Below are 27,367 nucleotides of genomic sequence, written 5' to 3' on the forward strand. Positions count from 1 at the left end.
GCAGTGAGGTGAAAGCCCCTCCCCTCCTCTGTCTGGGTGTGTTTATAAGCCGGTGGTTCTTGTGCCTCTCCTCCTCTCCTCCTCCTCTCCTCACCCTTAACCCTGCTCACCTCTCAGCTGGACAGCCAGAGACCTTCCCGCTCCACACTGACAACATGCTGGGGACTCTCTGCTCTCTCCTGGCTGCTCTCACATGTAAGGAGGAGGCTGCTTCACTGCAGCTCTGGCCTCATGTCCCATTGATCAGCGTCAGGTCTTCACCTCTCACGGCTCCCTGCTTTCTGCTTTGCTTTCTCCTCCAGGTGTGAGCGCTGTGACTGTGGTGACACAGCAGCCTTCTGTTGTGACGCTGACCAGAGGAGAGACGGCCTCCATGGACTGTAACCTTGGTTTTATTAATGCTGCTCGCTGGTATAAACAGATACCTGGAGGGGTTCCTCAGTATGTACTACAATTTTTCCATTCCTGGGCAGATGTGAAATATGGTTCTGGATTCTCCGCACCTCGTTTCACATCTACTAGTCAGTCCATATCTGATTATCGCTTGATCATCAATAACGTGGAGGAAGGAGACTCAGCAGTTTATTACTGTCAGGAATGGGATAATACTGCTAAAGAAGAGGTATCACAGTGATTTACACCATGGCAAAAACCTCTTCCCAGAGCACTTCTGCTTTTCTGCTCTCTCAGATGGTGGCACAGTGTGAAGACTTCATGACCAACCGTTTTATAACATTCTCATCTGACCGATTTATTTGCGAAAACCTCCACCCTTCCATGATGGACACTAATGTGAACTGTGCTGCTGTGACGTCCATTAATGTAAAGCACCTCACAGTGAACACAGAGACGGGTCATTAGGGAGGATGAAGGACTAGGCATGATTCTCATGTGTCTCAAGGATGTTTACAGGGAGGCTAAAGGGAATCGAGCCAAGAACCTTTTGGGAAGGGGACTACCTGCAGTCACTGGGTTACCTTAAATACATTAAATATTATCATTCATGAGTTTATAAAGAATGATAATGTTCCGGCTTGAAGGAAATCACGCATGATTTAGGTTTTGCAATGACAAAAATAAAATAAACTGCTGAGAATTATTAACCCTTTCATTCATGTGAGCTGTAATGAAGTGCATGGTGGAAGTTGGCAGTTTATTGTGATTCAGGAGACAGTTGTGATCAACACCTGCTGACCACTACTCCTCTGGTTAGTCTTAGACTTATGCATTTATTCTACATGAACCCTTTGGGATGCTGCTCCTTTGGCTGATCAATAATATTACTGAAGAGGCTAAGTCATTGAATTTGTTGTTACTATAATATAATGTAGAGGAGGAGGTGTCTCTGTTATTCTTGAATAACCCCAATTCATAAAAGCCTCACTTCTGCTTCATGTTCTTCTTGGTAACGTTATGTTGAAGAGATCTTTTTATATTTTTTGCACACAGCTCATTATAATGATAGTCGGCACTCATTTAACCATTTACCACAATTTGTGTTTGTCTATAGTTGGAGACAAGTAAACGTTGGACTTCTGTGGATCTTTCACCTACCAAAGGAACTGGATGGTGACTCAAAGATGAACAAAAGGACCTATATGTTTTTTGTATTTACTGGAAATAGCATTTTCATTGACCATGTGGCAAGGACAAATTCTTACTTGGACTTCACTGGATTAAAACGGTTTCTACCTGTTATTCCTGGGAAAGGCATCACATAGAGGGTGGCTCCACTGCCTTCAACAAGTCAGGAGGTTTTTGTACGGCCATGAATACAAACTGAATCACTGTGGTATTCGGCGGAGGCACAAAGGTGATCGTTACTGGTAAGTTCTGATTCATGTTTACTGATTGACAATTATAAAGGTTTGTTTTCGTGTTTCTTATGAACAGATGTATCAAGGTATCTCCATTTACACCTTTCGAAAACATTTTTTTTTTTTGTCGTTTTCATTTCGCGCGTTCAAGGCTTAGAAACAGTGGTGTAAAATAAGTGTTGACTATCAAATTATTTATTTATACAATAATAATTATTCTAACGGTAGGCCTAGGCATTATTTGCTTTCTATTTTATTTTAATTCATTTTCAAGGTAACCCCATAATCCTGTGCAACGTTTAGGTTCACACAACATCATCGCTTCATTGTTGTTAAAACGATTATTACCATAATCAGAAATAATATTGCATTATTGTTCGCGTCTAAAAAAAATAGGCCTTTGTAATAGGCTATGTTTAATATGTTACATTGTGATACAATCTTCCTATCGGTACCAGATACAACAACATACAATCGAAGGTGCCAAAGTACAAAGTACATATTTCTAGCCATTAATTGATAGGTAAATCTTGAAGCGATAACATTTCGTCAGACGTCAGAATCGGAACATTCTCGAATAATTTCTCTGATTCATGTTGCCATCATTTTCGTGTTCCAGGCTCCAGCCTCCCTCCTCCTGTCCTGACATTCTACCGTCCTTCCACCAATCCGCTCTCGTCCAGTCATGCCGCTCTGGTCTGTCTGGCACGGCAGATGTCTATCGGCTTCGCAGAGGTGAGCTGGCTGGTCAACGGGAGTCGGGTCACCGAAGGGACTTGGACCAGCACCGCAGTTCAGCACCCCGACAAGACTTTCCAACTCAGCAGCTATCTGTCCCTTCCAGGGTGTGACAGCAAGGACAGGAGCTACACATGTAAAGTGACCGTGGGTTCAAGCTCCTTTGAGAAAACGATGAAGATGTCTGAATGTGGCAACACTTTAGAATAAGTGTCACGTTAACGTTGACGTCTTTCTTGCTTGCTGCTTGTGCACTAGCAGATTTAATGAGGAAAATGCCATTGTGATCTTAATCGCTTGTGTGCAACATGAATAACAACCTCCTTTCTGTATGTGGTGTTGAGGAAAGTTCACTCAATAAAAGTCATTGCATTTGAAAAAATGTTTTCTTGCGTTTTTTAAATGAAGAAGTGTTTCATTTTACGATTCCTTTAGTTGATAAAATATGAGATACATTGTTATGGTGTGGAAGTGAACCAGAAGTTCACAGAAGGAACAAAGTTGGACTTTTCTCTCCAAAGGCTGAGAAATGCTGCCGTCTGCAGGTGTGTAAAAATCACTTCAGATATCAACTGTTCAGAAAAAAGATTGAAAGTAGCCGTCACATAACAGGGACATGAGATGAACTACAAATATTCTTCCGACAATACTATATGTCATTACTCAATCATCCTTCATAGTGATCGTCTAACCATGATGAAGGAAACACCTTTGAACTATTTCCTGTTCCCATATGTGGGGTAATTTCGATTTTTATTGTCATTCCAGATCATGTACATTCAATTAATGTATCCGTCATCAGTAATGTTTATTATATTATACCAAACGTAAGCATGTAAATAATAGTGTCACCCTAGTCGGTGAAGCATCCCTGGCCACGTCATCCATCTAGTTCCCAGGATGCACCTGGTGGCCTCTTGGCTTCATGAATAGCTTTATGTAAATTATAAGGGGAAGTCTTCTTTCACTTTTAGAAGGGCAGTGCTGGTTAAGGTTAGGGCCTTGATACTATGAAAGTGTGTGTGTGTGTGTGTGTGTGTGTGTGTGTGTGTGTGTGTGTGTGTGTGTGTGTGTGTGTGTGTGTGTGTGTGTGTGTGTACACGTGCACGCGTCTATGTCTAACGTGATGAAACAAACTAGACTAAGGTTAATGGAAACGGAACAGAAGCGAAGGCAGGGGCATTTATGCAAACTTGTTGTGTTGTCAACTGCCAAATTATTTCTGAACATGTTTAGGTATCACAACTTACTTTATGTCCATTTGAATGTTTCATTCATCCACTAATTCATCCATCCATGGAGGTGGATCAGTGCAGTGAGCTCTACCTGAGGCTCCTCTTCCTGTTTCCAGACTTCCTCCTCTTTCTCCTTCTCACTAAACCTCATATCAAATGTCTGTTAACCTTCAATCATCTATCAGAACAGCTGATTTCTTAGTTGAAGGCAGACACTGGCGTACAATAACAAGAGGTGATTCTCCACATTCATGACCACATGCGTGTTGCATCGAACATACGCAATCCCAACATGACGACTCTGACCTTTGACCTGTTCACTCATCAGATCCATGTGCAGCAAAGGAGGGAGGATTGAGTACAACACATGACATGGAGTTCCATCCTCAGCAGTGAGGTGAAAGCCCCTCCCCTCCTCTGTCTGGGTGTGTTTATAAGCCGGTGGTTCTTGTGCCTCTCCTCCTCTCCTCCTCCTCTCCTCACCCTTAACCCTGCTCACCTCTCAGCTGGACAGCCAGAGACCTTCCCGCTCCACACTGACAACATGCTGGGGACTCTCTGCTCTCTCCTGGCTGCTCTCACATGTAAGGAGGAGGCTGCTTCACTGCAGCTCTGGCCTCATGTCCCATTGATCAGCGTCAGGTCTTCACCTCTCACGGCTCCCTGCTTTCTGCTTTGCTTTCTCCTCCAGGTGTGAGCGCTGTGACTGTGGTGACACAGCAGCCTTCTGTTGTGACGCTGACCAGAGGAGAGACGGCCTCCATCGACTGTAACCTGGGGAGTGTTACTGGTCGACGTGCTAACTGGTATAAACAGATACATGGAGGAGTTCCTCAGTATGTGCTGTGTTTGTTCCATGAGTGGACCGATGTAAAATATGGTGCTGGATTCTCCTCACCTCATTTCACATCCACTTATCAGTCGAAGTCTGATTATCGCTTGATCATCAATAATGTGGAGGAAGGTGATTCAGCCGTTTATCACTGTCACACATGGGATAATTCTGCTAAAGAACACGTATCACAGTGATTTACACCATGACAAAAACCTCTTCCCAGAGCACTTCTGCTTTTCTGCTCTCTCAGATGGTGGCACAGCGTGAAGCCTTCATAACCAACCGTTTCATAACATTCTCATCCGACCGATTCATTTGCGAAAACCTCAACCCTTCCTTGATGGACACTAATGTGAACTGTGCTGCCGTGACGTCCACTAATGTAAAGCACCTCACAGTGAACACAGAGACGGGACAGTAGGGAGAATGAAGGACTAGGCATGCTTCTGAAGGATGTTAGCAGGTAGGCTAAAGGGGATTGAGCCCAGAACCTTTTGGTTAGGGGTCGACCTGCAGTCACTGGGATACCTTACACATAAATACATTAAATATTATCATTCATGAGTTTATAAAGAATATATATGAGGTTGTTCCAGCATGAAGGAAATCACACATGATTTAGGTTTTGCAATGAGAAAAATAAAATAAACTGCTGAGAATTTTTAACCCTTTCATTCATTTGAGCTGTAGTAATCTATGAATGAAGTGCATGGTGGAAGTTGGCAGTTTATTGTGATTCAGGAGACAGTTGTGATCAACACCTGCTGACCACTACTCCTCTGGTTAGTCTTAGACTTATACATTTATTCTACATGAACCCTTTGGGATGCTGCTCCTTCGACTGATCAATAATAATACAGAAGAGGCTAAATCATTGAATCGGTTGTTACTATAACGTGTAATATAGAGGAGGAGGTGTCTCTGTTATTCATGAAGAACCCCACTTCATAAAAGCCTCACTTCTGCTTCAAGTTATTCATGGTAACGTTACGTTGAAGAGATCTTTTTATATTTTTTGCACACTGCTCATTATAATGATAGTAGGCACTCATTTAACCATTTAACACAATTTGTGTTTGTCTATAGTCTGAGACAAGTAAACGTTGGACTTCTGTGGATCTTTCACCTACCAGATGAACTGGATGGTGATTCAAAGATGAACAAAAGGACATTTTTTGTATTTGCTGGAAATAGCATTTTCATTGACCATGTGGCAAGGACAAATTCTTACTTGGACTTCACTGGATTAAAACGGTTTCTACCTGTTATTCCTGGGAAAGGCATCACATAGAGGGTGGCTCCACTGCCTTCAACAAGTCAGGATGTTTTTGTATGGCCATGTATACAAACTGAATCACTGTGGTATTCGGCGGAGGCACCAAGGTGATCGTTACTGGTAAGTTTTGATTCCTTATTGACAAATGTAAAGGTTTGTTTTCGTATTTCCTATAAATATATGTATCAAGGTATCTGCATTTACGCTTTTCGAAAACAATTCGGTTTTTTGTCGTTTTCTTTTTGCGCGTTCAAGGCTTAGAAACAGTGGTGTAAAATAACTGTTGACTATAAAATTATTTATCTATACAGTAATAATTATTCTAAAGGTAAGCCTTATTTGTTTTCTATTTTATTTTAATTAATTTTCAAGGTAACCATTCTAACATCCATGTTATCCTGTGCAACTTTTAGGTTCACACAACATCAACACTACATTGTTGTTAAAAAGATCATTACCATAATCAGAATTAATATTACATTATTATTCACTTCTAAAAAAATAGGCCAATGTAATATGTTTAATATGTTACATCGTGATACAATTTATTGGTAACAGATAAAACAACATAGGCTACAATGAGGGTGCCAAAGTACAAAGTATATTAGCCTACCATTAATTGATAGGTAAATCTTGAAGCATTATAATTTCGTCAGACATCAAAATCTGTACATTCTCGAATAATTTCTCGGATTCATGTTGTCTTCATTTTCATGTTCCGGGCTCCAGCCTCCCTCCTCCTGTCCTGACATTCTACCGTCCTTCCACCAATCCGCTCTCGTCCAGCCATGCCGCTCTGGTCTGTCTGGCACGGCAGATGTCTATCGGCTTCGCAGAGGTGAGCTGGCTGGTCAACGGGAGTCCGGTCACCGAAGGGACTTGGACCAGCACCGCAGTTCAGCATCCCGACAAGACTTTCCAACTCAGCAGCTATCTGTCCCTTCCAGGTTGTGACAGCGAGGACAGGAGCTACACATGTAAAGTGACCGTGGGTTCAAGCTCCTTTGAGAAAACGACGAGGATGTCTGAATGTAGCAACACTTTAGAATAAGTGTCAGGTTAACGTTGACGTCTTTCTTGCTTGCTGCTTGTGCACCAGAAGATAGGGTGATTTTGTGGTCTAAATGGCTTTTGTGTGAATTCACGAATAGATACCTTTCTATGAACCTTTCTGTACGTTGTGTTGAGAAAAGTTCCCTCAATAAAAGTCATTGCATTTGAAATGAAAGTGTTGTCTCCTGCTCTTCAAATGAAAAAGTGTTTGATTAGTCGATTTCTTAAATTGATGAAAGATGCAATACGTTGCATTGATGTGGCAATGAACGTGACAGAGTGAACCAAGTTTTGCTTTTCACCCCAAAGGCTGAGAAGTGATGCCATCTGCTGATGTCTGTAAGAATCACTTCAGATATCAACTGTTCAGACAAATATATCGAATGTAGAAGATCCTCACATGAGAGTGACATAATATAAACTATATATAATCTTCCTACAAACATACTATATGCCAGAATTCAATCAAACTTCATAGTGGTCATCTAACCATGAACCAAGAAAAACCTGTGTTCTAATTTCCATTCCCATTTTTCACTTTATTCATTTAATGTTTCGGTCATCTCTAATATTTATTATATTGCACTAAACATAAGCATGTAAATAATAGTGTGACCCTAGTCAGTGAAGCATCCCTGCCCACCTCGTCCATCTAGTTCCCAGGATGCACCTGGTGGCCTCTTCGCTTCATGAATAGCTTTATGTAAATTATAAGGGGAAGTCTTCTTTCACTTTTAGATGGGCAGTGCTGGTTAAGGTTAGGGCCTTGATACTATGAAAGTGTGTGTGTGTGTGTGTGTGTGTGTGTGTGTGTGTGTGTGTGTGTGTGTGTGTGTGTGTGTTTGCGTGTGAGCGTGTGTGTGTGTGTGTGTGTGTGTGTGTGTGTGTGTGTGTGTGTGTGTGTGTGTGTGTGTGTGTGAGTGTACACAAACATGTGTCCATGTGTCACATGATGACACAAACTAAACTAAGGTTGATGGAAACAGAACAGAAGCGATGGCCAAGTCATTAATGGAAACTGGTTATGTCGTCAACTGCCTGATTATCTCTGACCTGTTTAGGTATCCCAACTGATTTGATGTCATTTGAATGTTTCATTCATCCACTAATTCATCCATCCATGGAGGTGCATCAGTGCAGTGAGCTCTACCTGAGGCTCCTCTTCCTGTTTCCAGACTCCCTCCTCTTCCTCCTCCTTCTCCTTCTCACTAAGCTTCATATTAAATGTCTGTTAACCTTCACTCATCTATCAGAACTGCTGATGTCTTAGTTGAAGGCAGACACTGGCATGCAATAACAAGAGGTGATTCTCCACATTCATGACCACATGCGTGTTGCATCGGACATACGCAATCCTAACCGGACGACTCTGACCTTTGACCTGTTCACTCATCAGATCAATGTGCAGCCAAGGAGAGAGGATTGAGTACAACGCATGACATGAAGTTCCATCCTCAGTAGTGAGGTGACAGCCCCTCCCCTCCTCTGTCTGGGTGTGTTTATAAGCGGGTGGTTCTTGTGCCTCTCCTCCTCTCCTCCTCCTCTCCTCAACCTTAACCCTGCTCACCTCTCAGCTGGACAGCCAGATACCTTCCCGCTCCACACTGACAACATGCTGGGGACTCTCTGCTCTCTCCTGGCTGCTCTCACATGTAAGGAGGAGGCTGCTTCACTGCAGCTCTGGCCTCATGTCCCATTGATCAGCGTCAGGTCTTCACCTCTCACGGCTCCCTGCTTTCTGCTTTGCTTTCTCCTCCAGGTGTGAGCGCTGTGACTGTGCTGACACAGCAGCCTTCTGTTGTGACGCTGACCAGAGGAGAGACGGCCTCCATCGACTGTAACCTGGGGAGTGCTATTGATCAAACCGCTCTCTGGTTTAAACAGATACCTGGAGGAGTTCCTCAGTATGTACTGAGTTTTCACCGAACCTGGGCCGATGTGATATATGGTCCAGGATTCTCCTCACCTCATTTCACATCTACTTGTAAGTCTGTGTCTGATTGTCGCTTCATCATCAAAAATGTGGAGGACGGAGACTCAGCAGTTTATTATTGTCACACTTGGGATAATTCTGCTAAAGAATTGGTATCACAGTGATTTACACCATGACAAAAACCTCTTCTCATAGCACTTTTCTGCTCTCTCAGATGGTGGCACAGTGTGAAGCCTTCATAACCAACCGTTTTATTACATTCTCACATGACTGATTATTTGACGAAAACCTTCCTGGACACTAATGTGAACTGTGCTGCTGTGACGTCCACTAATGTAAAGCACCTCACAGTGAACACAGAGACAGGTCATTAGGGAGAACGAAGGACTACGCATGTGTCTCAAGGATGTTTACAGATAGGCTAAAGGGGATTGAGCCCAGAACCTTTTGGTAGGGGTCTACCTGCAGTCACTGGATTACCTAACAAATACATGAAATTGAATCATTCAGGGGTTATATGTGATACTGTGTGGGCAAGTGGCTGATGGAAATCACACAGGATTTAGGTTTTGCAACGAGAAAAATAAAAGAAAGAGCTGAGATTTATAAACCCTTTCATTCGTACACTACAGTCATTTGAGCTGCAGTATTTATATGAATGAAGTGCATGTTGGAAAATGGGAGTTTATTAAGATTCAGGAGACAGGTGTGATCAATACTTCCTGACCACTACTCCTCTGCCTCATTGATTATAGTGGAAGCGATCAGCAGCGGTGACCGCGGCGCAGCCGTCCCGCGGCGCCTACGCCTCCGGTGGAATCGAGCCTTGAATCTACGACCAAAAGGGGACGTGCCTCCGCAAATGCCGCAAGAAAGCTGGGAGATTGGCAGTTTACCACTAGCACGTACCGGCGTACCATACAAATGGATTACACCAGACGTTATTTGCTCTAACCAATACGCAGGCCTTGGCACGCCGCACGCTTTCCCACCATCATCACACGGCCAAAAATATGCCGTCGTGTGCACGCCTTTTTCGCGGCATGGTCGGCGCGTTTCCACTGCCCGAGGTGAATTGCCTGCTTGAGCTAGCACCCCGATTTACCCTCTCGGACCCTACACACATTTGCGGTTTATTTGGTTTCATTTTGAATCTGATGTAAATGCGACGTCTCCGGTTCCAGGGAGGTGCTTGGATAGAGGTGTTGCTGCGCTGTCTCTACAGAGACAACGCGGCAATATCATCATGAGCAGTTCTAAAGTGAAATCCGCAAGCTGCTGATCATGTGAGAAGGTTAATGCACTCACATTAAAATATACCTTGAAAGATGGTAGGCCTACGATCTACGAGAGACGCAGACTAACTTTCTTTATGAGACTTGTCTGGATAAAAAGCAAGTCTCATAAAGAAATGAACAATAAGTTGATGTTTTTGCACTTGTAAATAGTTAATTTCGTTTGTAACCTTTACTCAGACGTGAACTCATTCTTGCATGCGGGTGTCCGGCTTGGCAGTGTAAAAAGGCCTATACATCATCCTGCCCAACAATAAGGGCAGGATCTAGACCAAGCTCTCCTAATCGGGTCAGCAATAGCCGGGTTTCAATGCCCAGAATCTGCATTTGAATGCTACTGAATTAATGGAATGTTGCATTTTTTGTTTTACATCAAAGTTTCTAAATTGCGCGCCAATCAATGAAACCTTATTCAGAATCGGATAAAGTCGGCTCTCTTTGCTGCACATTAAGATAAATGTAGTTGTCACACAAGCTATTTTTGTAATTATTTCAGGGGGGAAAATGCCTTGACAAAATGTAGTAGTGCGTTCAGGATAAGGACTAATGCAGCATATGTCAGCCTAGGCCTAATCAATTGTGTTTTAATATCTTTAGCATTCATATTATTGCAGTCTAATCTTTTCGTAGGCCATTCTGTTGATGGCCTTGATGGGGAGATATTTTAATGCTTTTCAACCCCATTTTCCCAAGAGAGTCTAGCTGCAGACATCCACCCACACGCTCCGGACATCCACCCACAGGCACTTCCGCTGCAGACAGAAACATCCACCCACACGCCGGAAATCGGATAATAAAAAATAAAAATCGGAAAATAAAATAAAAATCGGGCGTTACGATGTGTTTACATAAATGAAAGGGCGTTAAGTAATGTGTTTACATAAATGAACGAAATAAATTAAGTTATAAAATCGGATAAACGCTTCCGGTTTTGGACAGAAGACCTGACACTCGCTGTTTACTTTAAGATGGAGCTTATGGCTCTTCTCCTTCTGTGAATACACACACCTCATTCAGATTCCCTCTGTGTTATACTGCAATCATCTCAATTTAATATTTGATCGGACACAAACTGATACTCGTATTGTAAAGCTGAAGGGCATCAGAGATTGAGGCTAATAATTATTTTAAATACTATGTATGAGTGGACAGGAATAGTTGGAACAATTCCCCTTTAGCTTCACCTTTTCTGACATATTTGTATTAGGTCTAGCTATGTTACACATTCTGTTGTCTTAATATCATAAGGTTCGACTGCATTCCAACATAATTTATCATATGTTATTAGCACTTTTTCATTCCTAAATTCTTACTCTGAACCATCATTCATTTAATATCTGGCTCTAATTGTCTATAATATTGTCTTACCTTGTGCTGCTGGACCACCTTATTTGCCCATATTTAAATCCGACAAACTCAAGTCTGTGTTTAGCTCTGTGTGTAACCAAAGTGAATAAGTAAAGTCATACAAAAAATCAATACATTGTAAACGTTATAACACTTTATTAAGAACACTCAACAGATAACTGAACTCAGAACCTCAACACACACACACACACACACACACACACACACACACACACACACACACAGCAATGTCACTGGCTGTCCACCCAGCGACCCAGAAACATGGCGTTGACCCGAAGATCCTCCTCAGCTGCCATGTTAAGGAAGACCTCCATGTCTTCCTGAAAGTCAAATGTGAAGAGCAGGGGGTACTTTTCTTCTTCATCACTTGAAGAACGTATCCTTTCCAGGAGCTCCTGCTGTTCTTTTGCGTCCATAATCGGAAATGCAGGCTCGACCACCTTCCCCTTGAGCAAACCTGCATTCTTACGCAGCCAGGCAACTCCAGCCACAATGTTGTAAAGTGGCCCCTGTTTAATGGAAAATGAAATGCCACCAAGTTGGAATAATTTTATATTCAATTATATTATTTTTGCAACCAGTTAGTTACTTAAACTAAGACTTGGAACTGTAAGGTTCTATACCCCGGACTGCAGACAAGCCCATCCAGATAATAACACATCAAATTAGACAACAACGGCACTGTGGTGGGAAACATAACTGGAGGGGGTAAGTCTGTCTACAGAGACGAGGACCTGAAACTGTTGAACACTGAGTGAGTTGAACACCAGAATAATTTTGTCCTCTTTAAATACTTAAAATAATGAAAGACCATCACACCTAGGAGGATGGCACATTCTTTACAAAAGATTATTGTCATGACTGAATGGTGGAAGATTCAGGGAAATTAAAGATTGTTGTAGGAGTAAATGAACAAAAAAATAACAAACAAATGCAACTTAACATTAACAACATTAAAACTATATAAATAAAAACGTACCTCTGTCAAAAGTCCAAATCTTAAAATCGTTTATGCTCCCAACACATCGACAAATCTCTAAAATTGTTTAATAAGACCGACTATAGGCTACACAACGTTTGCACAAAACATTTGCCTATTTTACAAAAATGACACCTAGCTAGCGTTTGCCACCGTCAGTGTGGATTAAAACAACAAATGCTTCATATTGGTGTAACGTTCTGTTATTTGTTTGATGAAAAAATCTAAACTTAATGAAACTAATAGATCGGAAAAGAAATGCAAGTCTCGTGCATTTATAATTGTATCGCTGTGTTTTGAATAGTCACCTACCATAACCTCCAAGTGCAGCTGAGCCGAACGTCACATCTTCGAGCAGTGAGTCCCGTTGTTACAACGAATTCTGCGACCCACCGAAAAGTGTGACCCGAGGGGGCGCTGTTGAATAATGTGCAAATCACGCTCCAGACATCCACCAGCACGCAATTTCCGGCGTGTGGGTGGATGTTTCTGTCTGCAGCGGAAGTGCGTGTGGGTGGATGTTTGGAGCGTGTGGGTGGATGTCTGCAGCCAGACACCTCTCCATTTTCCTGCATCATTCCTGCGTCGCCCCCTCCTACGGAGCCCATTTCAGCACCGTGTCAGTAGACGGTTACAATCCTACGAACGTCGTGAGTGCAGTGAACGCGCGTTCGAAGCGCTCCAAAGAAATTTACGATGGCTTGCAAGATCCATCGTGAGAATGATCGTACGAGCATCGTTATCGGGAAACGGGGCCCGGATGCCCATGCTCCTCAGTTTGTGCTTACATTGATGGATAGATTTTGGCTCTTATTATGAATATTCATGACATGCAAACATCTCACCTCTGCTAGGCTATCAGCACTGTCCGTAACACACGCACGCACAAACACAGGACAGGAACATTTATTAGGGGTCCAAGCCAACAGGTTGGATCCCTATTGTTTTTGTAAGGATTTTTAGGGGTCCAAGCCAACAGGTTGGATCCCTATTGTTTTTGTAAGGATTATTATTAGGGGTCCAAGCCAACAGGTTGGATCCCTATTGTTTTTGTAAGGATTATTATTATTATACTATACGCCTTAGAAGTGGTACCACAGCCCAAACCGTAAATGGTGCCGACACGCCAATTGCATGACTAGATCCAGGTCCGGCACCGCTACTCAGATAACCAAATCCAGACACGCCGGCCACTAGGTGGCGCTATACCAAGGACAGACGCGTTTGGGGCTATAACTCCCACACCGAACCTCCCAGAGTCCAAAAACTTGTACACACAGATGCACTGGAGTCTGCTGCATCTTTTGGCCTAGGCCACGCCCATTTGCGTCTAGGAATATTTTTCGCTATATCGCGAAAACCGCAAAAATGTTTTTTCGCTACTCCTCCCACATTTCTCGACCAATTGACACAAAACTTTGCACATGACATCTTCAGACCTACACGAAAAGAATTCCTGCATCACTTTTTTGATCCGTCCTTCGATAACGAAACGGTAGTGTTTTGAATATTGGTTTATTAGCTAAATTAGACGTGGAATATCAAAAATCCAAAGAAATCCAAAATTAGACATCGGATCGAGTCCACATTTTACACACATGTTGGTGCTAACCTTAATGTCGTTCGATAAAAATTTCGGAAAATTTCGCCATTAGGGGGCGCAATAAACGAGGAAATTGTATATCTTCTACAAAATTTCGCCGCGGAAACGCCACACTGACTTCTCGCTACTCCTACCACAGTCAAATCCTTTGTATCCACAGGTTCAGGGTAGCGTTTTGAACACATGCTTCGCTTTGTGCCGGCGAAACGCACATTTCTTGTCGCGTTGTGCCGGCGAAATGCACACTTCTTGTTAGGGGTCCAAGCCAACAGGTTGGATCCCTATTGTTTTTGTAAGGATTTCGGTCACTAGGTGGCGCTATACCAAGGAATACGCGTTTGGGGCTATAACTCCCACACCGAACCTCCCACATTCAAAACCTTATACACACAGATTCACTGGAGTCTGCTGCATCTTTTGGCATAGGCCACGCCCATTTGCGTCTAGAATTTTTTTTCGCTAAATCGCGAAAACCGCAAAACTGTTTTTTCGCTACTCCTCCCACATTTCTCGACCAATCAACACCAAACTTTGCACACGGCATCTTCAGACGCACACGCAAAGAAACCCTCAGACAGTTTTTTGATCCGACTTTCGACGACGAATCGGTAGCGTTTTGAATATTGGTTTATTAGCTAAATTAGACGTGGAATATCAAAAATCCAAAGAAATCCAAAATTAGACATCGGATCGAGTCCAAATTTTACACACATGTTGGTGTTAACCTTAACGTCGTTCGATAAAAAATTCGGAAAAATTTGCCGTTAGGGGGCGCAATAAACGAGGAAATTGTATATCGTCTACAAAATTTTGCCGCGAAAACGCTACACTGACTTCTCGCTACTCCTACCACAGTCAAATCCTTTGTATCCACAGGTTCAGGGTAGCGTTTTGAACACATGCTTCGCGTTGTGCCGGCGAAACGCACATTTCTTGTCGCGTTGTGCCGGCGAAATGCACACTTCTTGGACCCCTGCATAACTGCTTGCAGTTCTAGTTATTATACTATACGCCTTAGAAGTGGTACCACAGCCCAAACCGTAAATGGTGCCGAGAAGGCAATTGCATGACTAGATCCAGGTCCGGCACCGCTACTCAGATAACCAAATCCAGACACGCCGGCCACTAGGTGGCGCTATACCAAGGACAGACGCGTTTGGGGCTATAACTCCCACACCGAATCTCCCACATTCAAAAACTTGTACGCACAGATTCACTGGAGTCTGCTGCATCTTTTGGCATAGGCCACGCCCATTTGCGTCTAGGAATATTTTTCGCTAAATCGCGAAAACCGCAAAACTGTTTTTTCGCTACTCCTCCCACATTTCTCGACCAATTGACACAAAACTTTGCACACGACATCTTCAGACCTACACGAAAATAATTCCTGCATTACTTTTTTGATCCGACCTTCGACGACGAAACGGTAGCGTTTTGAATATTGGTTTATTAGCTAAATTAGACGTGGAATATCAAAAATCCAAAGAAATCCAAAATGAGACATCGGATCGAGTCCAAATTTTACACACATGTTGGTGCTAACCTTATTGTCGTTCGATACAAATTTCGGAAAATTTCGCCATTAGGGGGCGCAATAAACGAGGAAATTGTATATCTTCTACAAAATTTCGCCGCGAAAACGCTACACTGACTTCTCGCTACTCCTACCACAGTCAAATCCTTTGTATCCACAGGTTCAGGGTAGCGTTTTGAACACATGCTTCGCTTTGTGCCGGCGAAACGCACATTTCTTGTCGCGTTGTGCCGGCGAAATGCACACTTCTTGGACCCCTGCATAACTGCTTGCAGTTCTAGTTATACTTCCTACCAAGAAAGTGGTACTACAGCCCAAACCGTAAATGGTGCAAACACGCCAATTACATGACTAGATCCAGGTACGTGAAGACTATGCAGACGACAAAATCCAGACATGCCGGCCACTAGGTGGCGCTATACCAAGGAATACGCGTTTGGGGCTATAACTCCCACACCGAACCTCCCAGAGTCCAAAAACTTGTACACACAGATGCACTGGAGTCTGCTGCATCTTTTGGCCTAGGCCACGCCCATTTGCGTCCATGAATATTTTTCGCTAAATCGCGAAAACCGCAAAAATGTTTTTTCGCTACTCCTCCCACATTTCTCGACCAATTGACACAAAACTTTGCACACGGCATCTTCAGACCTACACGAAAATAATTCCTGCATTACTTTTTTGATCCGACCTTCGACGACGAAACGGTAGCGTTTTGAATATTGGTTTATTAGCTAAATTAGACGTGGAAAATCCAAAATCCCAAAAAATCCAAAATTACACATCGGATCGACTCCAAGTTTTACACACATGTTGGTGCTAACCTTAGTGTCGTACGATAAAAATTTCGGAAAATTTCGCCATTAGGGGGCGCCATAAACGAGGAAATTGTATATCTTCTACAAAATTTTGCCTCGAAAATGCTACACTGACTTCTCGCTACTCCTACCACAGTCAAATCCTTTGTATCCACAGGTTCATCCTTTGTATCCACAGGTTCAGGGTAGTGTTTTGAACACATGCTTCGCGTTGTGCCGGCGAAACGCACATTTCTTGTCGCGTTGTGCCGGCGAAATGCACACTTCTTGGACCCCTGCATAACTGCTTGCAGTTCTAGTTATTATTATTTTTTATTTATTATGTTTATTTTATTTTTTTCCACAATGTCTTGTTTTTTAAACGATTTATGATATGCTCTGTAAGGTGACCTTGGGTGTCTTGAAAGGCGCCTCTAAATTAAATGTATTATTATTATTATTACACACGGCCACGGTGGAGAGGTCATCTCTCTTATGACGTCACAATGAGCTGCATAACTTTGGATTTTTTTTCTAAGAATCTTTAACGTTTGCATGTCTACTGTTGCTCACATATTGAAAAACGCTTCTGAACAAAAGACATCGCTCGACGATTTCCCTCTTATTAATAAGCTTATTCTGTGTTGTTTCTGTAAGCAACAAACGGAACACAAAGGTATGTTACGGTCACTTAACGAAAAAAATCACATCATTTTTTCATAGGGAACGGGCTGTTAAATAGGATTCATTTGTTGAGTTTATAGGCTCTGTCGTATGTGTGCGATCGTTTATCTGACGCATCGTTTCATAACGCAGCCCTCAAGTCGGACAAGTCGTTTGATTTTTTCCCATCACATTTAATCGGTCAGCATAATGCAAAATTGCATTATGTCAGCACTTTGAAGTGGGCTATAGAACGAATTTCACATAAGTTCAGGCACTGACTGATATGACCATACTAACTGTTATACCGACTACTTGTACACAAGGAACCATTAGATGTTACTGTATAGATTTAGAGAAAATGTCATTTGAAAAACATACAAGTGCATATTCTCGAATTTGCAAAATTGCATTATGTCAGCACTTTGAAGTGGGCTATAGTCCGAATTTCACATAAGTTCAGGCACCGACTGATATGACCATACTAACTGTTATACCGACTACTTGTACACAAGGAACCATTAGATTTTACTGTATAGATTTAGAGAAAATGTCACTGACTGATATGACCATACTAACTGTTGTACTGACTACTTGTACGCAAGGAACCATGTGATTTTACTGTATAGATTTCGAGATTTCAAGCACTTGGGGTTCCGTGCTCTCAACTGGCTACGCCTGTTCATCTCAAACTGCCTGTCAACCCTAACCATCCCTGCTATCTGGAGAAAGGCTCATGTGGCTGCTATCCTCAAACCCAATAAATCTGCTGAAGATCCGAAGAGCTACAGGCCAATCTCATTGCTCTGTATACCATACAAGTTGATGGAGAGAATAATCCTGGCGCGTATCAATGACATCGTGGAGGCAAACCTCCCACAAGCCCAGGCAGGATTCCGCAAAGGAAGATCAACGACAGATCAAATAGTCAGATTAGTCAACGACATAGAAGGAGCGTTTCAGAAGAAGACGAAGGTTGGAGTTGCCTACATCGACCTCACAGCTGGCTATGACACTGTGTGGCACCGTGGTCTTTATTTTAAGCTACTACAAATGATCCCTGACGTGAAGCTTGTGAAATTCATTATGCTTATGCTCCAGAACCGATCATTCTATGTTACGACCTCAAGCGGTGAGCGAAGTAGAGTCAGTCCTCGCACTTGTGTATTCCACTACTGAGTAGGCCTATGCCGCAGCGGCCTGGTCTCAGTGTCCACATCAAATCAGTCGATGTTGTCCTCAACGAAGCTATGCGCATCATCTCAGGCACCATGAAACCAACTCCAAGAGAGATGCTACCTGTACTATCCGGAGTCCATCCACCAAAAGTAAGTCGCGACTTCCAGATCCTCGAGCTTGCGGAGAAGGCACCCCAGTCTGGCGGAAATAACATCATCCCAGCACCGCAGAACACACCCCAAAGGATCACGAGGCAACACTTTGCCACTTGAGCTGCGGATCTCTTAAGGTCTGGCCCTGTCTCTGAGACATGGATGGACATGAGGTGGCAAGATGAATGGAAGGACGCAAACACCAACCTGCACGCCTTCGTCGCCACCCCTTCACCAACACCACCTGGACATACACTCCCGCGAAAGGCATGGGTTCGGCTCAACCGCCTCCGAACAGACTGGGGGAGAACCCAGTCCTTCTAGAAAATGACCGGATCAAGCCCCTCGGACAACTGCCAATGTGGAGCTACCCAGACGGTCTCACACATAATCAACGAGTGCCCGACCTTTGGCGCCCCACATGGCCGTAGAGGCCTGGTACAGATGGACGGAGAGACACTGAACTGGCTGCTGAATGTAGCAATCCCTGTGTGATAGTTCCAAAGGAAATTAAACGAAAGAAGAAGATGGGTGAGCAGCTGACTGGCAAGATGTCCGCAAGTGCGGACATTCTAGACGCCGCTGTAAGACAGCTAGTGTTCTATATATCTACACACGTAGGTGAAGGGATTTATTTTGAAAACATTGCGAGATACCACCCAAAGGCTGTTTAGAGTAAAGGCGCACGAAGATTTTGTGTGACGGCTGGCTTAACCGCGGATGAACGAATGGCGGCTCACTTGACCGCAGTGCTCTGGTCTGTCTGGCACGGCAGATGTCTATCGGCTTCGCAGAGGTGAGCTGGCTGGTCAACGGGAGTCCGGTCACCGAAGGGACTTGGACCAGCACCGCAGTTCAGCACCCCGACAAGACTTTCCAACTCAGCAGCTATTTGTCCCTTCCAGGTTGTGACAGCGAGGACAGGAGCTACACATGTAAAGTGACCGTGGGTTCAAGCTCATTTGAGAAAACAATGAGGATGTCTGAATGTAGGAACACTGTGTAGAATAATGTCACGTTAACGTTGACGTCGTTCTTGCTTGCTGCTTGTGCACTAGAAGATGTAATGAGGAAAACGCCATTCTGGCGTTTTCCGCCATTCTTAATCGCTTGTGTGCATCATGAATAACAACCTCCTTTCTGTATGTGGTGTTGAGGAAAGTTCACTCAATAAAAGTCATTGCATTTGAAAAAATGTTTTCTTGCGTTTTTTAAACGAAGTGTTTGATTTTTCGATTCCTTGAGTTGATAAAAGATAAGATACATTGTTATGATGTGGAAATGGACCAGAAGTTCACAGAAGGAACAAAGTTGGGCTTTTCTCTAAGAAGGCTGAGAAATGCTGCCATCTGCAGGTGTGTAAAAATCACTTCAGATATCAACTGTTCAGAAAAATGATTGAAAGCAGTCGTCACATTACAGGGACATGAGATGAACTACAAATATTCTTCCAAGAAACATAATATGCCCTTACTCAATCATCCTTCATAGGGATCGTCTAAACATGATCAAGGAAACACCTTTTGAACTATTTCCCGTTCCCATATGTGGGGTAATTTCGATTCCAGATCATGTTCATTCAATGAATGTATCCGTCATCGCTAATGTTTATTATATTATACCAAACGTAAGCATGTAAATAATATTGTCACCCTAGTTGGTGAAGCATCCCTGGCCACGTCATCCATCTAGTTCCCAGGATGCACCTGGTGGCCCCTTCGCTTCATGAATAGCTTTATGTAAATTATGAGGGGAAGTCTTCTTTCACTTTTAGAAGGGCAGTGCTGTTAAAGGTTAGGGCCTTGATACTGTGTGTGTGTGTGTGTGTGTGTGTGTGTGTCTATATGTAACATGATGAAACAAACTAAACTAAGGTTGATGGAAACAGAACAGAAGCGATTGCCAAGTCATTTATCGAAACTTGTTATGTTGTCAAAGGCCAAGTAATCTCTGAACCTGTTTAGGTATCACAACTTATTTGATGTCCATTTGAATGTTTCATTCATCCACTAATTCATCCATCCATGGAGGTGCATCAGTGCAATGAGCTCTACCTGAGGCTCCTCTTCCTGTTTCCAGGGTCCCTCCTCTTCCTCCTCCTCCTCCTTCTCACTAAGCCTCATATCAAATGTATGTTAACCTTCACTCAGCTATCAGAACTGCTGATTTCTTAGTTGAAGGCAGACACTGGCGTGCAATAACAAGAGGTGATTCTCCACATTCATGACCACATGCGTGTTGCATCGAACATACGCAATCCCAACATGACGACTCTGACCTTTGACCTGTTCCCTCATCAGATACATGTGCAGCCAAGGAGAGAGAGGATTGAGTACAACACATGACATGAAGTTCCATCCTCAGTAGTGAGGTGAAAGCCCCTCCCCTCCTCTGTCTGGGTGTGTTTATAAGCCGGTGGTTCTTGTGCCTCTCCTCCTCTCGTCCTCCTCTCCTCACCCTTAACCCTGCTCACCTCTCAGCTGGACAGCCAGAGACCTTCCCGCTCCACGCTGACAACATGCTGGGGACTCTCTGCTCTCTCCTGGCTGCTCTCACATGTAAGGAGGAGGCTGCTTCACTGCAGCTCTGGCCTCATGTCCCATTGATCAGCGTCAGGTCTTCACCTCTCATGGCTCTCTGCTTTGCTTTCTCCTCCAGGTGTGAGCGCTGTGACTGTGGTGACACAGCAGCCTTCTGTTGTGACGCTGACCAGAGGAGAGACGGCCACCATCGACTGTAACCTGGGGAGTGTTAATAACACTCGTGCTAACTGGTATAAACGGATACCTGGAGGAGTTCCTCAGTATGTGCTGTGTTTGTACCATGGGTGGACCGATGTAAAATATGGTTCTGGATTCTCCTCACCTCGTTTCACATCTACTTATCAGTCAAAGACTGATTATCGCTTGATCATCAATAATGTGGAGGAAGGAGACTCTGCCGTTTATTACTGTGAGACATGGGATGATTCTGCTAAAGAACGGGTATCACAGTGATTTACACCATGACAAAAACCTCTTCCCAGAGCACTTCTGCTTTTCTGCTCTCTCAGATGGTGGCACAGTGTGAAGCCTTTATGACCAACCGTTTCTAACATTCTCACATGACCGATTATTCGATGAAACCTCAACCCTTCCATGATGGACTCTAATGTGAACTATGCTACTGTGACATCCACTATTATAAAGCACCTCACAGTGAACACAGAGACGGGTCATGCTTCTCAAGGATGTTAACAGGCAGGCTAAAGGGGATTGAGCCCAGAACCTTTTGATAGGGGTCTACCTGCAGTCACTGGGTTACCTAACATATAAATACATGAATTACGATCATTCAGGGGTTATAACAATTATATATGATAATGTTCGGGCATGTTGCTGATTGACATCACACATGATTTAGGTTTTGCAACGAGAAAAATAAAAGAAACAGCTGAGAATTATTAACCCTTTCATTCGTTCACTACAGTCATTTGAGCTGTAGTATTCATATGAATGAAGTGCATGTTGGAAGATGGGAGTTTAATGTGATTCAGGAGACTGGTTTGATCAATACTTCCTGACCTCTACTCCTCTGATTAGTCTTGGACTCATATGTATTCTACATGAACCCTTTGGGATGCTGCTCCTTTGGCTGATCAATAATATTACCGAAGAGGCTAAGTCATTGAATTTGTTGTTACTGTAACTGGCTGTTACATAGACTAGGAGGTGTCTCTGTTATTCATGAAGAACCCCGATTCATAAAAGCCTAATTTTTGCTTCATGTTCTTCATGCTAACGTTCTGTTGACAAGATCTTTTTGTATTTTTTCCACACAGCTCATTATAATGATAGTAGGCACTAGGCACTCAGTTAACCATTTACCACAATTTGTGTGTATCTGTAGTTGGAGACAAGTAAACGTTGGACTTCTGTGGATCTTTCACCTACCAAAGGAACTGGATGGTTTGTTCATTCAAAGATGAACAAACTGACCGATCTTTTTTGTATTTACTGGAAATAGCATTTTCATTGACCATGCGGCAAGGACAAATTCTTACTTGGACTTCACTGGATTAAAACGGTTTCTACCCGTTATTCCTGGGAAAGGCATCACATAGAGGGTGGCTCCACTGCCTTCAACAAGTCAGGAGGTTTTTGTACGGCCATGAATACAAACTGAATCACTGTGGTATTCGGCGGAGGCACAAAGGTGATCGTTACTGGTAAGTTTTGATTCATGTTTACTGATTGACAATTGTAAGGGTTTGTTTTCGTATTTGTATCAAAGTATCTCCATTTACACTTTTCGAAAACATTAAGTTTTTTTGTCGTTTTCATTTTCCGCGTTCAAGGCTTAGAAGCAGTGGTGAAAATAAGTGTTGACTATTAAATTATTTATGTATTCAATATTAATTATTCTAACGGTAGGCCTAGGCATTTGTTTTCTATTTTATTTTGATTCATTTTCAAGGTAACCATACCCTCCACGTTATCATGTGCAACTTTTAGGTTCACACATCAACGCTTCATTGTTGTCAAAACGATTATTACCATAATCAGAAATAATATTGCATTATTTTTCACTTTCAAAAATAGGCCTTTGTAATAGGCCTATGTATAATATGTTACATTGATAGGCCTATAATCTTCCTATCGGTAACAGATACAACAACATACAATCGATGGTGCCAAAGTACAAAGTACATATTTCTAGCCATTAATTGATATGTAAATCTTGAAGCGATAGGCCTACCATTTCGTCAAACTCTGTACATTCTCAAATAATTTCTCGGATTCATGTTGTCATCATTTTCATGTTGCAGGCTCCAGCCTCCCTCCTCCTGTCCTGACATTCTACCGTCCTTCCACCAATCCGCTCTCGTCCAACCATGTCGCTCTGGTCTGTCTGGCAAGGCAGATGTCTATCGGCTTCGCAGAGGTATCACAACTTATTTGATGTCATTTGAATGTTCCATTCATCCACTAATTCATCCATCCATGGAGGTGCATCAGTGCAGCGAGCTCTAGCTGAGGCTCCTCTTCCTGTTTCCAGACTCCCTCCTCTTCCTCCTCTTTCTCCTTCTCACTAAGCCTCATATCAAATGTATGTTAACCTTCACTCATCCATCAGAACAGCTGATTTCTTAGTTGAAGGCAGACACTGGCGTGCAATAACAATAGGAGATTCTCCACATTCATGACCACATGCGTGTTGCATCGAACATACGCAATCCCAACATGACGACTCTGACCTTTGACCTGTTCACTCATCAGATCCATGTGCAGCCAAGGAGAGAGGATTGAGTACAACACATGACATGGAGTTCCATCCTCAGCAGTGAGGTGAAAGCCCCTCCCCTCCTCTGTCTGGGTGTGTTTATAAGCCGGTGGTTCTTGTGCCTCTCCTCCTCTCCTCCTCCTTAACCCTGCTCACCTCTCAGCTGGACAGCCAGAGACCTTCCCGCTCCACACTGACAACATGCTGGGGACTCTCTGCTCTCTCCTGGCTGCTCTCACATGTAAGGAGGAGGCTGCTTCACTGTAGCTCTGGCCTCATGTCCCATTGATCAGCGTCAGGTCTTCTCCTCTCACGGCTCCCTGCTTTCTGCTTTGCTTTCTCCTCCAGGTGTGAGCGCTGTGACTGTGGTGACACAGCCTTCTGTTGTGACGCTGACCAGAGGAGAGACGGCCTCCATCGACTGTAACGTGGGGAGCGTTACTGGTTATTCGGCTGACTGGTACAAACAGATACCTGGAGGAGTTCCTCAGTATATGCTGCGTTTTCGCCATACCTGGACCGATGTAAAATATGGTTCTGGATTCTCCTCACCTCATTTTACATCTACTAGCCAGTCCGGTACTGATTATCGATTGATCATCAATAATGTGGAGGAAGGAGACTCCGCAGTTTATCACTGTACCATATGGGATGATTCTGCTAAAGAAAACGTATCACAGTGATTTACACCATGACAAAAACCTCTTCCCAGAGCACTTCTGCTTTTCTGCTCTCTCAGATGGTGGCACAGTGTGAAGCCTTCATGACCAACCATTTTATAACATTCTCACATGACTTTTATGTCATCACATGATTATTTGACGGAAAACCTTCCTGGACACTTATGTGAACTGTGCTGCTGTGTCGTCATGTGGCATGTGTCTCAAGGATGTTTACAGGTAGGCTAAAGGGGATTGAGCCCAGAACCTTTTGGTAGGGGTCTACCTGCAGTCACTGGGTTACCTTACAAATACATGAAATCGAATCATTCATATGTGATAGCTTTTGGGCAAGTGGCTGATGGAAATCACACAGGATTTAGGTTTTGCAACGAGAAAAATAAAAGAAAGAGCTCAGATTTATAAACCCTTTCATTAGTACACTACAGTCATTTGAGCTGCAGTATTTATATGAATGAAGTGCATGTTGGAAGATGGGAGTTTATTGGGATTCAGGAGACAGGTGTGATCAATACTTCCTGACCACTACTCCTCTGGTTAGTCTTGGACTCATTCGTGTATTCTACATGAACCCTTTGGGATGCTGCTCCTTTGGCTGATCAAAAATTACTGAAGAGGCTAAGTCATTGAATTTCTTGTTACTATAATATAATATAGAGGAGGAGGGGTCTCTGTTATTCTTGAATAACCCCACTTCATAAAAGCCTCACTTCTGCTTCAAGTTCTTCATGGTAACGTTATGTTGAAGAGATATTTTTTGTATTTTTTGCTGAAAACTCAATGTAATGATAGTCGGCACTCATTTAACCATTTACCACAATTTGTGTTTATCTATAGATGGAGACAAGTAAACGTTGGACTTCCGTGGATCTTTCAACTATACTAAAGGAACTGGATGGTGAATCAAAGATGAACAAAATGACCTATCTTGTTTGTATTTACTGGAAATGGCATTTTAATTGACGATGTGGCAAGGACCAATTCTTACTTGGACTTCACTGGATTAAAACGGTTTCTACCTGTTATTCCTGGGAAAGGCATCACATAGAGGGTGGCTATGGGCTCCACTGCCTTCAACAAGTCAGGAGGTTTTTGTACGGCCATGTATACAAACTGAATCACTGTGGTATTCGGCGGAGGCACCAAGGTGATCGTTACTGGTAAGTAGCCTATTTATTAATGTTTACTTATTGACAATTGTAAAGGTTTGTTTTCGTATTTGTATCAAGGTATATCCATTTACACTTTTCGAAAACATTTCGGTTTTTTGTCGTTTTCATTTTGCGCGTTCAAGGCTTAGAAACAGTGGTGTAAAATAAGTGTTAACGATTAAATTATTTATTTTGACAATAATAATTATTCCATGCCATAGCCTATTTATTATCTATTAAATTGTAATTTATTTTTTAGGTTAACCATTCTACCATCCAATTTAACCATGTGCAACTTTTAGGTTCACACAACATCAACGCTTCATTGTTATTAACACGATTGTTACCATAATTAGAAATAATACAGCATAATTATCACTTAAAAAATAGGCCTATGTTTTTATGCATTACTTCGTGATACAATCTTCCTATTCGTAGCAGATGCAAGTTTACAATCCAGGGTGCCATAGTAGGCTACAACATTTCTAGCCATTAATTGATACCAATTCTTGAAGCGCCGTCAAAATCAAAATCTGAACATTCTCGATCATTTCTCTGATTTATGTTGTCATCATTTTCATGTTCCAGGCTCCAGCCTCCCTCCTCCTGTCCTGACAGTCTACCGTCCTTCCACCAATCCGCTCTCGTCCAGCCATGCCGCTCTGGTCTGTCTGGCACGGCAGATATCTATCGGCTTCGCAGAGGTGAACTGGCTGATCAACGGGAGTCCAGTCACCGAAGGGACTTGGACCAGCACCGCAGTTCAGCACCCCGACAAGACTTTCCAACTCAGCAGCTATCTGTCCCTTCCAGGGTGTGACAGCGAGGACAGGAGCTACACATGTAAAGTGACCGTGGGTTCAAGCTCCTTTGAGAAAACGATGAGGATGTCTGAATGCAGGAACACTGACGACTAAGTGTCACGTTAACTTTGATCTCTTTCTTGCTTGCTGCTTGTGCACTAGAAGATTTGGTGATTTTGTGATCTATAGGGCTTTTGTGTGCATTCATGAATAACAACCTTTAACCGTTCTGTACGTTGTGTTGAGAAAAGTTCACTCAATAAAAGTCATTGCATTTGCAAAAATTTTGTCTCCCGCTCTTCAAATGAAAAAGTGTTTGCTTAGTCGATTTCTTAACTTGATAAAAGATGCGATTTGTTGCGTTGATGTGGCAATGAACGTGACAGAGGGATCTAAGTTTTGCTTTTCACCCCAAAGGCTGTGAAGGGCTGCCATCTGCTGGTGTCTGTAAGAATAACTTTAGATATCAACTGTTCATAAAAAAAATATTGAATGCAGAAAATCCTCACATGAGAGTGACATGATATAAACTATATATAATCTCCATACAAACATACTATATGCCAGAATTCAATCCACCTTCATGGTGGTTGTCTAACCATGAACCAAGACAAACCTGCGTTCTAATTTCCATTCCCATATATCACTTTATTCAATTAATGTTTCGGTCATCTCTAATATTTATTATATTGCACTAAATATAAGCATGTAAATAATAGTGTCACCCTAGTCAGTGAAGCATGCCTGTCCACCTCGTCCATCTAGTTCCCAGGATGCACCTGGTGGCCTCTTGGCTTCATGAATAGCTTTATGTAAATTATAAGGGGAAGTCTTCTTTCCCTTTAAGAAGGGCAGTGCTGGTTAAGGAGTTAAGGTTAGGGCCTTGATGCTATGAAAGTGTGTGTGTGTGTGTGTGTGTGTACACGAACAGGTGTCCATGTGTCACATGATGAAACAAACTAAACTAAGTTTGGAAACAGAACAGAAGCGATGGCCAAGTCATTTATCAAAACT

At 42.8% G+C, this 27,367-nt stretch overlaps 3 protein-coding genes across 8 annotated transcripts; all 3 read left to right on the forward strand.

The window, feature by feature from the left end:
* The first annotated feature begins 37 nt into the window (after nt 1-37).
* LOC115559457 (immunoglobulin lambda-1 light chain-like) lies at nt 38-2,937 on the forward strand. The gene is made up of 4 exons (XM_030378225.1): nt 38-195; nt 303-619; nt 1,790-1,826; nt 2,437-2,937. Exons 1-4 carry the CDS (start codon nt 156-158, stop codon nt 2,763-2,765), a joined length of 723 nt encoding a protein of 240 aa, XP_030234085.1. The 5' UTR covers nt 38-155; the 3' UTR covers nt 2,766-2,937.
* Nucleotides 2,938-4,214: 1,277 nt separating this feature from the next.
* On the forward strand, nt 4,215-7,129 carry LOC115559315 (immunoglobulin lambda-1 light chain). Its single transcript, XM_030378137.1, has 4 exons — nt 4,215-4,374; nt 4,482-4,807; nt 5,988-6,021; nt 6,624-7,129. The coding sequence occupies exons 1-4, from the start codon at nt 4,335-4,337 to the stop codon at nt 6,950-6,952; spliced, it is 729 nt and encodes a 242-aa protein (XP_030233997.1). The 5' UTR covers nt 4,215-4,334; the 3' UTR covers nt 6,953-7,129.
* Nucleotides 7,130-8,508: 1,379 nt separating this feature from the next.
* Nucleotides 8,509-26,631, forward strand: LOC115559408 (immunoglobulin lambda-1 light chain-like). 6 transcript variants are annotated; one of them, XR_003979574.1, is made up of 5 exons: nt 20,954-21,015; nt 24,068-24,179; nt 24,459-24,618; nt 25,237-25,559; nt 26,139-26,235. XR_003979574.1 is itself a non-coding variant. In XM_030378180.1 (4 exons), exons 1-4 carry the CDS (start codon nt 8,567-8,569, stop codon nt 26,465-26,467), a joined length of 729 nt encoding a protein of 242 aa, XP_030234040.1. In that variant the 5' UTR covers nt 8,509-8,566; the 3' UTR covers nt 26,468-26,631. The 6 variants fall into 6 exon arrangements, 2 of the variants coding, with proteins under 2 accessions (XP_030234040.1, XP_030234041.1); XM_030378180.1 differs by lacking the exons at nt 20,954-21,015; nt 24,068-24,179; nt 24,459-24,618 and adding exons at nt 8,509-8,606; nt 21,116-21,441 and having other exon boundaries at nt 25,526-25,559; nt 26,139-26,631; XM_030378181.1 differs by lacking the exons at nt 20,954-21,015; nt 24,459-24,618 and adding an exon at nt 23,831-23,960 and having other exon boundaries at nt 24,068-24,390; nt 25,526-25,559; nt 26,139-26,631.
* The last annotated feature ends 736 nt before the right edge of the window (nt 26,632-27,367 follow it).

Source organism: Gadus morhua, chromosome 2 (assembly GCF_902167405.1).
Source record: "Gadus morhua chromosome 2, gadMor3.0, whole genome shotgun sequence".
Taxonomy (NCBI): domain Eukaryota; kingdom Metazoa; phylum Chordata; class Actinopteri; order Gadiformes; family Gadidae; genus Gadus; species Gadus morhua.

Bases quoted from the DNA above. Each gene is read 5' to 3' on its own strand.
- LOC115559457 (XM_030378225.1), top strand. From the start codon at position 156: ATGCTGGGGACTCTCTGCTCTCTCCTGGCTGCTCTCACAT. The intron at 196-302 runs GTAAGGAGGAGG...TTTCTCCTCCAG, and splicing joins TCTCCTGGCTGCTCTCACAT to GTGTGAGCGCTGTGACTGTG. The intron at 620-1,789 runs GAGGTATCACAG...AACTGAATCACT, and splicing joins GGGATAATACTGCTAAAGAA to GTGGTATTCGGCGGAGGCAC.
- LOC115559315 (XM_030378137.1), top strand. From the start codon at position 4,335: ATGCTGGGGACTCTCTGCTCTCTCCTGGCTGCTCTCACAT. The intron at 4,375-4,481 runs GTAAGGAGGAGG...TTTCTCCTCCAG, and splicing joins TCTCCTGGCTGCTCTCACAT to GTGTGAGCGCTGTGACTGTG. The intron at 4,808-5,987 runs GTATCACAGTGA...TGAATCACTGTG, and splicing joins ATAATTCTGCTAAAGAACAC to GTATTCGGCGGAGGCACCAA.
- LOC115559408 (XM_030378180.1), top strand. From the start codon at position 8,567: ATGCTGGGGACTCTCTGCTCTCTCCTGGCTGCTCTCACAT. The intron at 21,442-25,525 runs GTATCACAGTGA...TGAATCACTGTG, and splicing joins ATGATTCTGCTAAAGAACGG to GTATTCGGCGGAGGCACCAA. The intron at 25,560-26,138 runs GTAAGTAGCCTA...TTCATGTTCCAG, and splicing joins CACCAAGGTGATCGTTACTG to GCTCCAGCCTCCCTCCTCCT.